The 14,910-nt window shown below is 50.3% G+C and overlaps 1 protein-coding gene across 1 annotated transcript; it reads left to right on the forward strand.

Annotated features, from left to right (window-relative positions):
• The first annotated feature begins 3,799 nt into the window (after nucleotides 1–3,799).
• On the forward strand, nucleotides 3,800–14,910 carry LOC124104257 (angiotensin-converting enzyme-like protein Ace3). Its single transcript, XM_046461072.2, is given in 14 exon segments — nucleotides 3,800–3,887; nucleotides 3,984–4,120; nucleotides 4,516–4,674; nucleotides 4,906–4,993; nucleotides 5,129–5,272; nucleotides 5,980–6,171; nucleotides 6,260–6,357; nucleotides 6,441–6,613; nucleotides 6,957–7,180; nucleotides 7,306–7,450; nucleotides 8,528–8,626; nucleotides 9,057–9,179; nucleotides 13,866–14,050; nucleotides 14,546–14,910. Coding segments are annotated over 14 exon segments (2,220 nt in total).

Below are 14,910 nucleotides of genomic sequence, written 5' to 3' on the forward strand. Positions count from 1 at the left end.
ATTTTGAGACAGCGTCTTGCTGAGGCTGGCCTCAAACTTGAAATCCTCCTGCCTCAGCCTCTGGAATCACTGGGATTATAGGAATGCACCACTGTGCCTGGCTCCAGAATTTTTTAAACTTCCCAAACTGAAACTCTGTCCCATTCAACAGTAACTCTCCATTGTCCTCTGCTCCAGCCCCTAGTAACCACGGTTCTAATTTCCGTCTCTATGAATTTGACTCTTTTAGATACCTCATGTAAGTGGAATCACACAAACTTTATCCTTTGAGGTCTGGCTTATTTCACTCAGCATGTTTTTTTTTTTTAATGTTTTAATTTGTTCTAATTAGTTATACAGGGCAGTAGAATGCATTTTGACACATTGTGCACAAATGGAGCACAATTTCTCATTCCTCTGGCTGTACATGCAGCAGAGTGACTCCAGCAGTGTAATCATACATGTATATAGGGTAATAATGTCTGTCTCATTCCACGATCCTTCCCATCCCCACACCCCCACCCTCCCCTCACTCCCCTCTGCACAATGCAAAGTTCCTTCATTCTTCCCTACCCCCCCACATGTTTTTTTTATTTGTTCTTTTTAGTTATACATGACAGTAGAATGTATTTTGACACATCATACATACACGGAGTATAACTTCCCATTCTTGTGGTTGTACGTGCTGTGGAGTCACATTGGTTGTGTATTCATATATGAACATAGAGGTTTTGTCCACTCATTCTACTTTCTCATTCCCTTCCCCCAAGACCCTCCCATCCAGTCCCATGAATCTCCCTCCCACCCTCTGCTCCCCTGCCCCCCACCTATTGTAAGAAAGCATCGGCTTATCAGAGAGAACATTCAGCCTTTGGAATTTGGGGATTGGATTATTTTACTTAGCACAATAGTCTCCAGTTCCATCCATTTACCTACAAATACCATAATTTCATTCTTCTTTCTTCTTTATGGCTGATAATATTCCATTGTGTATATACCACAATTTCTTTATCCATTCATTTGTTGAAGGGCACATAGGTTGGTTCCATAGCTTAGCTATTGTGAATTAAGCTGTATAAACATTGATGTGGCTGTGTCACTGTAGTATGCTAATTTTAAGTCCTTTGTGTATAAACTGAGAAGTGGGATAACTGGATCAAATGGTGGTTCCATTCCAAGTTTTTACTCAGCATATTTTCAAGGCTCATCCATGTTGGAGCGTGTATCAGATAATATTCTGAATAATATTCCACTGTATGTATACACCCCATTTTATTTATCTATTTATCTGTCGATGAACATTTGGGCTTCCAAAGGCTAATGTGAATAATCCTGTTATGAACACTGAAGCCCCTACCTCCATTTCTTTTGTGTAGATACCTCGAAGTGGAATTTCTGGAACAGAAGGTAATTTTATGCTTGATTTTTTTATATGTATTTTCTTTATTTTGTTCATTTTTTTAATGTGGTGCTGAGAATCGAACCCAGTGCCTCACGCATGCTAGGTGAGCGTGCTACCACTTGAGCCACATCCCCAGCCCCTTATGCTTGATTTTTAAAGGAACTTCCACACTATTTTCCACAGTCACTACACCTGTCTTCATTCCCACAGAGCTCCCATTTCTCTACATCCTTGCAAACACTTCTCTGGGTTTTTTGATAATAGCCATCCTAATGGGTGTGAAGGGGCTTTGGTTTGCATTTCCCTAATGATTAATGTTGCTGATTATTTTTTGCTGTGCTTATGATCTCTTTGCATATCCTCTTGAGAGAGATGTCTACTCAAATCCTTCTCCCTTCTTTGGATGTTGAGTTAGAGGATTGCTGAGTGCATGTCCTGAATATTAATCCCTTATCAGATTTGGATTTGCAAATATTTTCTCCAATTGTGTGGGCTGCCTGTTGATGAGGTCCTTGGATGCACAAAGGTTTTTTAATTTTAATGAAGTTGAATTTGTCTGTGTTTGTTGTTGTTACCGGGCTTTTGGTGTCGTAACCAAGAAATCATTGCCAAATCCAATGTCATTAAACATTTCTCCAATGTTTTCTTCTAAAAAAAAATTTTATAGCGTTTGCTTTTTTGTTTTGGCCTTAGAGGCTTCTTTAGTTATTGTATTTGGCATAGAGACCTGTATTTTAAGTCCCTTTCAGATTGCTGAGTCCTGTCCTTCCTCCGTGTGGCCTGCTCCATTCACCGTGTCTGAAGTTTAACCCAGGCTCTGGAGCCGGACAATTTGGATTTGAGCTTCCCCTCCACACTTTGCTAATTTGTGTGACTGTGAGCATGTTTCTCAGCCTCTCTATGCGTGTGAAACAGGACGTTGACCATGTACCCACTTCATGGGTTTGTTGAGGATTTTGATACTGAAAGCCCCTAATGGTGCCCAGCACTTGGACAGTACTTGTGCACGTTGTTACAGTCCCTCCTGGCACCAGATTTTCTCCTCTAGTCAACAATAAACTTGACCTATGAGCCACCCTCACTGAGTTAGAAAAGGCTTCCGGCAAGATTTCATGCGCACACCTGCTTCTTGCCGGTCCCCTTAGAAAGAGAGTCAGAACTTACCTCCCAGCTCCATGGAAGTGAGGCTTCCACCCCCCAGGAGGTGACCAGCAGGTGCAGACAGCAAGGCTGCGGACCCTCCCCCTGGTTGCAGGGCTTCACCCCCACTCACTGCCACCTCCAGCATCCGAGTCTTCTTTCTTAGTTTCCAGCTAAGCTCTACTTTCTTCATTTTCAAAATACTGTGCTTTATCAGGCATAGCTATGTGCTTGAATCAGGAGGAGGGACTTTCCTGTGACCTCAGTTGATCAGTTTAGCTAGAAGTGTCACTGATTTTTTTTTCTTTCTGTGTCTGTGTGTGCGCATGTGTGTTGTGCTTTTTTTTTTTTTAACTCTCTGGTCAGTTTTTGTGGCCATGGTGTTGACCTATGTGAAGGGGTGGGTGGTCCTGAGCTGAGGTGACTAAAGGGGACACAGAATCGAGGGTTCTGTGAGTAAAGGGGAGTGAGTCTGAGGAAGGAATTCTGAGGTGGGGCAGGTGAGGTGGGTCTCCCCACACTATATGTGTCAGTGTACTGGGGAGTCACCAAGGGCCATCAAATTGCTGAGTGCTGTGGTTGGTGCTGAAATCAGGCTCAGGTACTCACAGACACACACCTTGAATGAAGTCGCTGGTCACCCCTCTGCACACCTCACACGGTCCTCCACCTCCTATGCCTATGCTGGCTGCACACTCAGCGTCAGACTCTCCCTATAGACGCAGGTAGGAAGGGTCCTACACAGCCTAGGGATGGTCCCATGTCCCATGAGAGACATAAAGGCTCCAAATGTGAACATAAGAGGTGCAGTCTCTTATGTCACTTCCATCCATCTATCCATCATCCCTCCCTCCCTCCCTCCCTCCATCCATCATCCCTCCCTCCCTCCCTCCCTCCATCCATCATCCCTCCCTCCCTCCCTCCCTCCATCCATCATCCCACTCACCTACTCAGGAGGGATCTCATCAATTCCTGGTCAATGCCCAGGGATGAAGTGACTAAGTAGAGTAACAAGTTCAAACTCCAGAGTCCCGTGTTCTCCTCTTGGCTCTGCCATCAGCTGGCCAGGTGAACCAGGTCATATGGTTCGACTGTTCTAGACCTCAGTTTCTCCTCATCTATAAAATGGGGACAGTTGCACCAGAAGGCAGGCGGGGAATTTCCAGTTCTAACATTCCATGGCTGACCCTGTGGCCCCTGATGTCACAATATGGAGCTGGCTCGTGACTGGCCCATAGCCTCCTCCAGCTCTGCTGTTCTCTTGGTCATGGGAACAAGATGGACTCGCCCTGGACCTTACCTACTGTGCTCCTCTGTTACGGACAGCTCTTGCCATGGCTCATGACTGTGGGTGATCAAAGCTTAGGTGCGGCTGGGACCTGAAGGAGCGTGGGACCAGAGAAGGGGACTGGGCAGGGGCAGGCCTCCCCAGACCACATGATGCCCATCCCCTTCCCTGCAGATGAGTTCTACAACGAGACTGAGGCAAAGCTGTTCCTGCAGTTTTATGAGCAAACAGCCCAGGTTGTGTTGAACCAGTTCATGGAGGCTGCTTGGAACTATGTCACCAACATCACCAAGAAAAATCGGGAGGATATGGTGTGGTACCACCTCCCCCCAGTCCTTCTGAATCCTCTTGCTCTTCTCAGGGGTCTTGGGAGGTTGGGGACCCTACTTCCTGCCCCCTTTCCAGAGCTAGAGGAAAGAGGGAAACCCCAAAGCACATGTTAAAGCTAATTGCAAACTCCAGGCCCCTTGGTGGCCTAGACTTTCTCTGCATAAGAATCTGTGGCTTCTTTTCACTTGTAAATCTTACCTTCTTGCTTCTAGGGATCCAGGCTTTCTCCCTCTTCCTCTTAGCAAATCTTCACTATTTCTAGACCATTAAAGTGGGCTTTGGGAGGGGGTTGGGGTGCTGTGGCCCTGGGGCTCGACATGGGATACTTACACCTTCCCCTGACCTGACACGACAAACACAGTGACGCTCTTTCCAGCTGCACAAGGAGTTGGAGAGGTCCCAGGTCATGGTGTACTTCGGCAGCCGGGCCCGCCTGTTTAAGATCGCCCAGTTCCAGGACCGGGCTGTGAAGCGCATGCTGAGTAAGCTGCTGGACATAGGCAAGGCAGCCTTGCCCAAGGCCGAGCTCTGGGAGGTGATGGATAGAGCCCCAGGCCTCCAGGCACATGCTCCCCCACCCCAGGGGTGGGTGGGTCAGGCCTGGTGGGGGAACCAGCGTGTCTGGGGCAGGAGGGGGTTGGCGGGGACCAGAACTTCCTCTGGAGGTGGGAGCTTCAGGCAGGCCCACTTCTCCTGGCTGGTGGGGGTAGTGCTGGGAGTGGGCCCAAGGGCACAGGCCTGCCCTGGGTGACACCTGCCCCCCCAGTACAACAAGCTTCTCGCCTACATGGAGACGGCATACAACATGGCCCAGGTGTGCCTGGATGAGGGGCCCTGCCTACCCCTGGAGCCTGGTAAGCACCCAACCCTGCCCCTTCAATGGGCCTCCCACCCCAAACTGTGTTCTTTTGGTCAGAGACTGGCACCCAGGGAGGCTGAGGGCAGAGGAAGGTACACGGGGTCCCACACAGCTCCTTTTCTGGGCCCAGACCTCCAAGAAATCATGGCCAACTCCAGGGACCAGAAGGAGCTGCTGTGGGCCTGGCAAGGCTGGCGGGATGCTGTGGGTCGCCAGCTTCGTCCCATCTTCGAGCACTACGTAATCCTCAGCAACAAGGCCGCGCGGCTCAACGGTGAGCAGGTTGGACCAGTCCCAGGGCAACACTCAGGAAGGGACAAAGCTGAGTCTGCAGAGGCCCAGAGAGGGTCACCACTGGCTCTGGAGCTGGGCTTCCCAAATATTGGTAAAGCACCTAATGTGTGCTGGGTACTGCAGAAGTTCTCAAACCACGTGGGTAAAGATAAACAGATGGCCCTGGTGGGGAGGTGATTGTGTTCAATTGAACACTCATGTCTGGTACCACTTGGGATGGTGTCGCAGAGGAAGGAACTGCCCAGGGAGGGAATGAGGAGATGCTAGCTCCAGATATGTGGTCAGAGAAGGTCTCTCTGATGTTCACACAGAAAGATGGGCAAGAGCCACACAAGCCAGGGCAAAAGAGCATCCCAGGCAGAAGTTCCCATGGGGAGGGAGCTGGCATTTTGGAGGATCTGAAATAAACCCACGTGGTCACTGGGCTACGGTTAAGGGGGCTTCAGGCAGGGTGAGAGAAGACAGGATCTAGCAGGCATGACTTGGAGCTCACGTTGTGGGCTTCACTCGATACTTTTCGTCTTTGGTCTGACAACGTGCACAGTGGCCTTGGGAGGTAGTGTTTTCATTTTGCAGATGAAGACTCCAAGGTTGAGTGGCTTCCCTGGAAGGCAGTGGGGTGTCCGGCCTCTCCAGGCCAGGGTGGAAGGGTAGTGAGCACCTGGTGGGTCCCCTCTCCTGTTCCAGGCTACAAAGACATGGGGGCTTTGTGGCGCTCCAAGTATGAGGATGAGACCCTGGAGCAAGACCTGGAGCGGCTCTTCCAGGAGCTGCAGCCGCTCTATCTGAACCTGCACGCCTACGTGCGCCGCTCCCTGCACCGCCACTACGGGCCCGATATCATCGACGTGAGGGGGCCCATCCCTGCTCACCTGCTAGGTAAAGGCCCAGCCGGTGGCAGAGGCAGGCGCTCAATAAGCAGGGAGACCACTGTCCCCTTCTCTTAGCACCTCCACTCCCCTTCCAGGGAACATGTGGGCTCAGTCATGGGTCAACATCCTAGACCTGGTCTTGCCCTTCCCCAAGAAACCCCCGGAGGACATCACGAAGATCATGAAAGGCCAGGTCAGTTCTTGGCCTGTGGGTGTGCCCACCCTCCAGCACCCCTGAGCAAATAGGGCAGTGCCCACGTACCCTCTTCCCCACAGCGCTGGAAGCCTGGGAAAATGTTTGAAGAGGCTGAAAAATTTTTTACCTCCTTGGGGATGCTGGCCACCCCACCTGATTTCTGGAAAAAGTCCATGTTGGAGAGACCACCCGATGGGCGGGAAGTGGAGTGCCAAACCTCTGCCTGGGACTTCTACAATGGCAAAGACTTCAGGTGCCCGCCACCAGCACGGCCTGCAGTCAGCACCACAGCCCAACCTGTACTGTCCCACTGCCCACATCGGCCTGTCGCAGGCAGCCTGGGCGAGGAGTGGGCAATGGAAGAGATGGGACAGGGAGGGGGAATGAGATGTGGGAGCACAGAAGGGGAGATGGATATGAAAGCAACCACCTTGGTCACTGGTTGGATATGGGACCTGGAGAGGAAAAGACAGAAGTCAAGGTCCTTCTGATCTCCTGCCCATCCACCCCATTCCTTTAATAAGAGCCTGAATGGAGAAGCCTCCTGTTCTGTCCAGAGCATCCCACGCCCCTTGACCTCTGCCCTTTCATCCTAGGGTAAAGAAGTGCACCGAAGTGAACATAAAAGATCTGCTGTCCATCTTCCACCAGATGGGCCATATGCAGTACTTCTTACAGTACAAGAACCTCTCCATCCTCTTCCGAGAAGGCGCCAATCCTGCCTTTGGAGAGGCGGTGGGGTCAATGGTCACCCTCTCAGCCTCTTCCTATCAGCATCTGCTTAATAGAGGCCTGCTCAGCCAGCAACATCAGGACTCAGGTGCTGGGGACCAAGGAGAAAGAAGGAGGGCAGCCTGAATCTGGGGGACAGAGGTGTCCAGATAAGGCTAAAGGAAGAGAGAGAGTCCAGGAGCCACTGTCTGATCACCTTTTCCCTGTCCCCAGAGGAGGAGGTCAACTTCCTAATGGGCATTGCTCTGGACAAGATCGCCTTCATCCCCTTCGGCTACATGATAGATAGGTTTCGTTGGAAGATCTTTGATGGCACCATCCAAAAGGACATCTACAACCAGGAGTGGTGGAACTTCAGGTAGGGAAGGCAGTGGTGCTGGGCTCTCCGCTCCATCCTCACCCCTGAATAGGGGTCCTCACCACTGCCAGAGGGTGCTGCTGGCCTCTCTTTTGGAAGCAGAATGAAGGGTGCAACTTTGGTGCCCTAAGGGCCCGGGAAGCCCCAGGGCAGGGTGGACTGTTTGCTGTCATCAGATAAATGTATCCATGATGTAGTGGGTGGAGCCAGCATGGGCGACCACAAGACCTCATTCTGTCACCTCAATCTGTCACCAGCACTGAGAAAGTGTAGGCTTTAATCTCATCTGTGAAAACGAGGACCCCAGCGGTGGTCCCACCTGCTTCCGGGGTGGCTGGGAAGCTGCGGTTCTCTGAGAACAGAGCACTGACCACCAGGCAGGCCCCTGAACCTCTCTCCCTTCCCCTTCCTACAGTGAGGCCAGAAGAGGGGATTATGGACCTGAGCATTTCCTTTCAGGAAATCGTTTCCACTGGGGAGAGGCCGGCCTACCACCCGGACAACACGCACACCTGCCAGGGGCTTAGCATCCTCAGGCTGCCAAAGGAGCCTGCCCCAGTCAGGCACATCATTTGATTCAATAATAAATGCCCATGACCAGGGCATCTCCACATCCTCCAGGCCCCGGATTGACTGGCTCAAGTCTGGTGAACACAGGTTGGTGTGAGCCTGCAGCTCTTCCCAGTGACTACTGAGGTCCTGCAGTCAATTCCTCATCTCTAAGCCTTGGTTTCCTCATTTGTAGAATGGGAACACTAGTAATACCACACCGCAGGGGTTTCTGTTTTCTTCTTGCACTACTTACCAGATGAAACGGCCTGTTTCCCGGTCTGTAATCCACCGCCTCCCATCACCAGGATGGAGACGGATACAAGCAGGAACTTGACCTTACTTGTTCTCTTGATAACACCTCCCCAGAGAGACCCGATTGATTCCCAATCTCACGTATTTTCACTCAATGAATGAAGACACATTGGCCAGCCTGGTCCAGTTTTGATGGACATACAAATGCTTTGAAGAAAAGGCTCTGAGAACCTTCCAGGTACCATGAGCAAGCCTCTGTCTTTCTCCTACCAGGTTGAAGTACCAGGGCCTATGCCCCCCTATTCCTCGGTCAGAGGATGACTTTGACCCGGGTGCCAAGTTCCACATTTCTGCCAGCATGCCTTACATAGGGTAAGGGCCTGGGTGCTATCAGCAGTACCAGCTCTGGGAGATGAGATTTGAGGGTCATGGTGACTCCACCCAGCATCTCCAGGTTCAAACATCTCCTGCAGCCCTGTCCACCTCTTCCCTTCAGATGGCACAGGCTTCTTAGGGCTGTGCCCTGGGATCCTTTGAACTTTCCCATCAGATCCTGTATGAAGGGCAGAGTTAATGGGAATATTCTACACCATCCCTGCTGTCCCCTAGAGGAGGGGAAGAAGAGGGAGGTGAGGGTTGGGGTGGTTGTCAGGAAGGTCGAGAAGGAGAGCCTCCAATCTTATAGGGCCTGTCCAAGGTGGTGACTGCTGACAAGGGCCACTGTGTGTCAGAGCTGCCAGGCCCCATGTGGTCCTGGACTCCCCCGCTTGACCCCACTTCCCAGCCTGCCCTCACATTCCAGGTACTTCATCAGCCTAGTGCTTCAGTTCCAGTTCCACGAAGCCTTGTGCAAGGCCGCAGGCCACATGGGACCACTGCACCAGTGTAGCATCTATAACTCCAAGATGGCTGGGAAGATCCTAGGGTGAGTGCCCGCCTCCCTCATTTGTCCTCTACTCTCCATCTTCCTCACAGGGAGTCCCGCTCCAGGCTCTCTCGTCTCCGCTGGCCACCCTGGGTTCCCTAGGCAGAGCTTCACTGGGTGGACATTCTAGTGAAAATTCTTCCTTGTATCAGACTGCAGTCTGTCCTACTTTAATTGAAGCCCATTTCCTCTTGTTTATCCTCCTGTGGCCAAACATGCTATTTAGCCCCTCTGGCTAACACTTGTGCATGCACATACACATGAGCACATGCATGACACCAGTGTCCCAGGAAGAGAGCCAGTGCTGGAGCCCTGTCTTGTCCTTTTATTTTCTACCTGAATCTCCTTACTCGTCCCTTTTGCAGTGCCCAATTGTCCCCTCAGCAGCATTTGAGGCAACAGTGGATGCACTCTGCTCTTCCCACCTTTCCATGAAGTACTCGTCCAGTTCCTAGACTAATCCAAGTTGCTTTCGCACCAGTCTCTTGGCTTGCTTCTGATCAGCCTGTGGTCCACTTGGATCCCCCGGTCTTTTCTCCCTACACTTGCTATTTAGCTCAGCCTTTTCATTCCTGCCTCTGTGGCATGAGTTTGTTGTTGTTGTTGTTGTTGTTGTTTGTTTGGTTGTTTGTTTGTTTTCGGTCCTGAAGCAAACTTGGAGGGGTTTCGGGGCCTAAATTGAAAATGCAGAACATTCTTGCAATGGTCCAGGCTCTTTGATGAGTGTTCTTACCATGCATCATGTTAGTTACTCTTATTTTTATAAAATGGACATTATTATCCATCCACCTTTTACAAACTATGAAACAGAAGGTCAGAGAGGTGACATGATTGTGTGCCATTCGATATAGCAAGAAGCAAAGTCATGCTTTGAAGCCAGAACTACTCCAAAACACAAGGTCTTTCACACCATTTCTTCTATCCAAAGACACAGGCCCTTCTGGAGAGATTTGGCCCAGGTCTAATGGTTCTAAGATCAACACCCCAACCACTGAGATGCAGAGTCCACCGGCTGCCCTGGTCTTTTTCCTCTTGATTTCTACTGATTTTAATGTGTTCATTCTGATAATTGGTAAAGGTCACCTGAAGTTTTATTCCTATCTCCCAGAGGATTAGCAACCCCACATAATTTGGTATCCTTTGCATATTTAATGAGCATATTTGTGATTCCACCATGAACTTTGTCTGTGATCATCAGGCCAGATGTGTTGCAGGACTGGTCCCCTGGACCTTGAGCTGTACTTTCCATGACTACCATCCCCCACCCTTTCATACCACAGGGGTTTGTTTTGGCTGATGGCCTAGCTTTTCGCATTTCTGAATGTGTTGAACATAAGGCACCTCTGTCATCTGCATTTACGTCTCTGGCTGCCCACCATGTATTCATTTAGCAAATGTTTACTTGTGCCAGTGCCAACCAGCAGCCTTGCACTCAGCAAAGGGCAATGGATGAAATTAATAAATTCCAAAATATTAGGAAGGGGCTACAGCAATAGGAAAGGCCTTGGTGGACATGCAAAGAGGCTTAGGAGGTCTTCCAGGGGACCAAGAAGGGATCTCTGTACCCAAATGTAGTGTGCAAGAAGTAACAGACCTGTTTTCTTTACTTTGACTTCCTATTTTTGGTACTGGGGCTTGAACCCAGGGGTGCTTTACTACTGAGCTACATCCCAGCCATTTTTACTTTTTTTTTTTTTTTTAATTTTGAGACAAGGTTTTGCTAAGTTGCTGAGACAGGGCTGGAACTTGACATCCACCTGCCTCAGCCTCCTGAGGTACTGGGATGACAGGCGTGCACCCCTGTGCCCAGTTTACATCAGCTCACTTTTAATCACCCCTCTTTATCCCACCTGCTTGGTGGGACGTTTGGCTTCAGGCATTCTCACCATTTCCCTCCTCTGCCCCACCCCGGTGCACAGGGCTCCCAGGGTGCACTAGGCTCCACTCCATGTGGCCAGTCTCTCACTGTTGATCGCCAGTCCTCCTGCATCACCGCCCAGATCCCTGTTCTGGGAAGACCTGAATCCAGGTGTAGGACTTGGAACACCATTTTCTGGACAGTGGGCTCTGCAGGGGACAGAGGAGGTGAGGGTTTTGCAGGGATGTGGGGCGTGGCAAGCAGGTGTTATTGGGTGAAGTACATTATGCCAATCACTGAAATGAGTAATTTGGCAAATTAGAAAGAGTTTATTCACAGTGCATCAAGTGTGAGAAAGGAGACCCATGTCTCAAATCTGCCTCCCTGAGGACACATGGGGAAAGGTGACTGAGGTTAGCAAAGAGGAGAAGTGGGTTAAGTCTAGAGGTTTTATTCGGGTTTTCCCTCAGTTTCACAGAGGGGTGGAGAGAAGAAGAGATTCTGGGCTACTCTTGCCAAACACCTTTTTTTCCTTTTTTCACTATGTTGCCCAGGTTGGTCTTGAACTGCTTGGCTCAGGCAATTCTCCCGCCTCAGCCTCTTGAGTAGCTGGAAATTAAGGTGCACGCCACCATACCAGCTTGCTTCAAGTAGCTTACAATTTGATTTTGCTACTTCCTATGTGTAAATCCCCTGAACCAGGCTCCAGTCTTGTTCTTTTGGGAATGGAGGATCCAAGTGGACCCCATCTAAGTTCCCAAAGTCTGCCTACCTCCTGCACCCTGCCACGGTAGGCCTGACCTTGTCCATGGATACGCTGCTGTTACTTTGTAGTTGGGCGTTCCAAGAAATGCCCATCTGCCAGCTTTATAGCCCTCTGTCCTCTGTGCAGCCCACATGGGCCACTGGTGGGTCACAGACTTTTTCCTCACAGGCTGAAGAGCTGTTTTTAAGTAAGCAGACTCTTGTTGGGCACGGTGACACATGCCTGTAATCCCAGTGGCTCAGGAGGCTGAGGCAGGAGGATCACGAGTTCAAAATCCGCCTCAGCAAAAGTGAGGTGCTAAGCAACTCAGTGAGACCCTGTCTCTAAATCAAATACAAAGTAGGACTGGGGAATGTGGCTCAGTGGTCGAGTGCCCCTGATTCAATTCCTGGTACCCCCAAAAAAGAAAAAAAAAGTAAGCAGATTCTCAGTGGATGAAGTTCTCCCATCAGCTTCTTCCTTTTACCCAGGATCTGGCGTCTAATATACTCCTCTCACCAAGTTTTTTTTGTTTTGTTTTGTTTTGTTTTTTGCTTTTTATTTCTTTTCTTTCAATCTTGGTAACTCTTTACCTTCATTTCTCTGTATTCCTAACTACACTCTTCTCCAGTGATTTCAGCCAAGAATATGCTGACTTTTACTTTCCCCCTCATTCCTTCCCAGTTGCTTATTAAGAGATGTGTGATATGTTTGCAGGCTACAAAGTCCTCCTTCATCACTATCTGGTGTACTCCTCACTGCGATGAAGGGCGGGTACTCATGGGGCTCATTTTACTGATGAGGAACTGAGGCTGAGAGAGGTTTTAAGTTGTGTTCCTGAGGTTCTGTGGCCCATAAGTAAGCACTTCTGGGTTTAGAACATGGTGACCTCTGGGCCCCCAGACCCCACTTCTTTCCTGGTCAGATCAGGGACCAACAGGTTAAAAAGGACCAACATCTACCCACTGCTGCTCTGCAGGGAGCCTGGGGTTGGGAGCCGGGAAACCTGGCTTCAGCACACCCTGTACCCCCCACCGTGAGGACAGTGTGCCAAGCTGAAGGCTCTACCACCTGCCACCACGTACTGGGTGTGCCTGAAGACAGAGCTGACATTTGTGCAGTACTGCAGGTGGCACACAGAGACCCTTCCTGCTCATGAGCTCTTGAATTCTCCCAGACCCTACCTGTGAGATCAGAAAGCTGAAAAGCTGCCTCTACCTACTATCCCTGGTCACCCCACAGGGAACAGTAGCTCAGACTTCATGACTATTTGAGTCCAGGAGAATAACAATGAGCATTAGTGCTGATAAACAGCAGCAGCAGCAATCATTGCTTCTATTTATTGCCTCTAGGCATTGCAGCAACACTGTGAGGTAGATACTGAAAGGAAAGTGACCACAACACTCGGAGCAACCAAAAGATCTTTATTGCAGCAGTGCAACAAAGAGAAAGGAAAGAAGGAAAGAAAGAGAGAGAAAAGAGAAGAGATGAACAGGGAGAGAGCAAGAGCAAAAGAGAGACAGAGAGCGTGTGTAAGAAAGATAAAGAGCAAGAGAGAAAGAGCAAGAGAGAGGGGGGCCTGGCAGGAGGGAGTTTTTATAGCCCAAATCTAATGGGGCCTCTGGGTCTGCAAGCTGCCTTGATGGCCCAAGGGGGGGTTAAGTGTTCAGCCTTAAGCAGGGTTGAATGTTCAGACTTGAGGCAAACAGGTGATAAAGGACCAGATAGAGGGGGATTTGAGTGTGTGGGCTATCTTGCAGCCAACATCTGTTCAGCCTGCCCAGCAGACAACACAGTTCAGCCTGCTCTGCACCCAACAGATACTATTATTATCTCCATTTTATGGATGTGAAAACTGAGGCTCAGACAGGTTAGGTTACCTACCCAAGAACCCACAGCTAATTAGTGACAGAATTGAGATTCAAACTCACCTGAGTTTTATTTCAAAGCTGGTGGTCATACCCACTATGCTGAGCTCTATGGGTAGACTCCGGCTGGCAAAGTCCTGGGGCCAGGGTTAAGTTTACTGAGGAACACCTGCTGACACCCTCACATGGCCTCACAGTTGTCCTCACGCCCCCAGGGATGTCCTGAAGGTGGGCTCAAGCAAGCCCTGGCCACAGGTCCTAAAGGAGCTGACTGGGAAGTCCAAGATGTCTTCGGAGGCCCTCCTGAGCTACTTCAAGCCACTGCTGAACTGGCTGGTGACCGAGAATGTGCAGCAGGGGGAAATCCTGGGCTGGCCAGACTTCAGCTGTTCCTTCCCAGGTTGGATAATCTGACCCTTCTCCCAACTCTGGTGCAGCCTGAGGCCCCACACTGCCCTGCCCTGGGACAGCCCCTACTCTAACCTTAACATCTACAGCCTGGCTTGAGCCAGCCCAGCAGTGCTGCTGGGAGGCCCTCTTTGTACCAGACCTGGTGCAGCCTCAGCCATGACCACAAAACTCAGTTTTCCCAGCCCCAAACTCAGTTGCTTCCTGGCACACAAGCCAGCTAGACTGTCAGGCTGGCATCTGAGTAGAGGGTTAACACCTTACCTCCTGACTGAGCTCCATGGGGTATGTTGCCCTACCCACATCCACCTTCTCCTTCTCTTCCTTCTATTCTTCTTTCTCATCCTCCTTCTGGGGCAATGCCCTTACTTGTGACCTGAGAAGAGAGAAGGTCAGTGGCTGTCAGATCTTCCCCGACAGCCACAGGGGGCCCCAAGTTCCCCTCCTCAGACTCATCTTCTCTGTGAGACCATCTTGTCTTCCACAGAAAGAAGAAAACCTAAAGCGGCATTCCTGAGCATGGAATTGGAGCCTAAGACAGCCAGGTCCGGGCAGTGGGTGCTGCTGATCCTATGCATTATCATGTTCCTGATGATCCTGGGGTTGGCCTCCAGGCTATTCATCATGGAAAAACAGTCAGCGAACAAAGACTCTTCAGACAACACTGAGACAGGCAACACCAACTTCCTGTGTGTACCCATGGAGCCCCACCAGGCTGCCCGAGGACAGTGGCTGCTGCTGGGCCTCTGTCTTATCCTGATGCTGTGCTCAATTATTTTGACTATTCGGATCTTCACATGGCAGAACTAGAAGCCTCCGTGGATGAAATCTGATGGTTGGGGCGCAGACTAG

The sequence above is a fragment of the Marmota monax genome, unplaced genomic scaffold (assembly GCF_021218885.2).
Source record: "Marmota monax isolate L192 unplaced genomic scaffold, Marmota_monax_Labrador192_F-V1.1 WCK01_AAM20220418_F8-fsc00319, whole genome shotgun sequence".
In the NCBI taxonomy this organism is placed as follows: Eukaryota; Metazoa; Chordata; class Mammalia; order Rodentia; family Sciuridae; genus Marmota; species Marmota monax.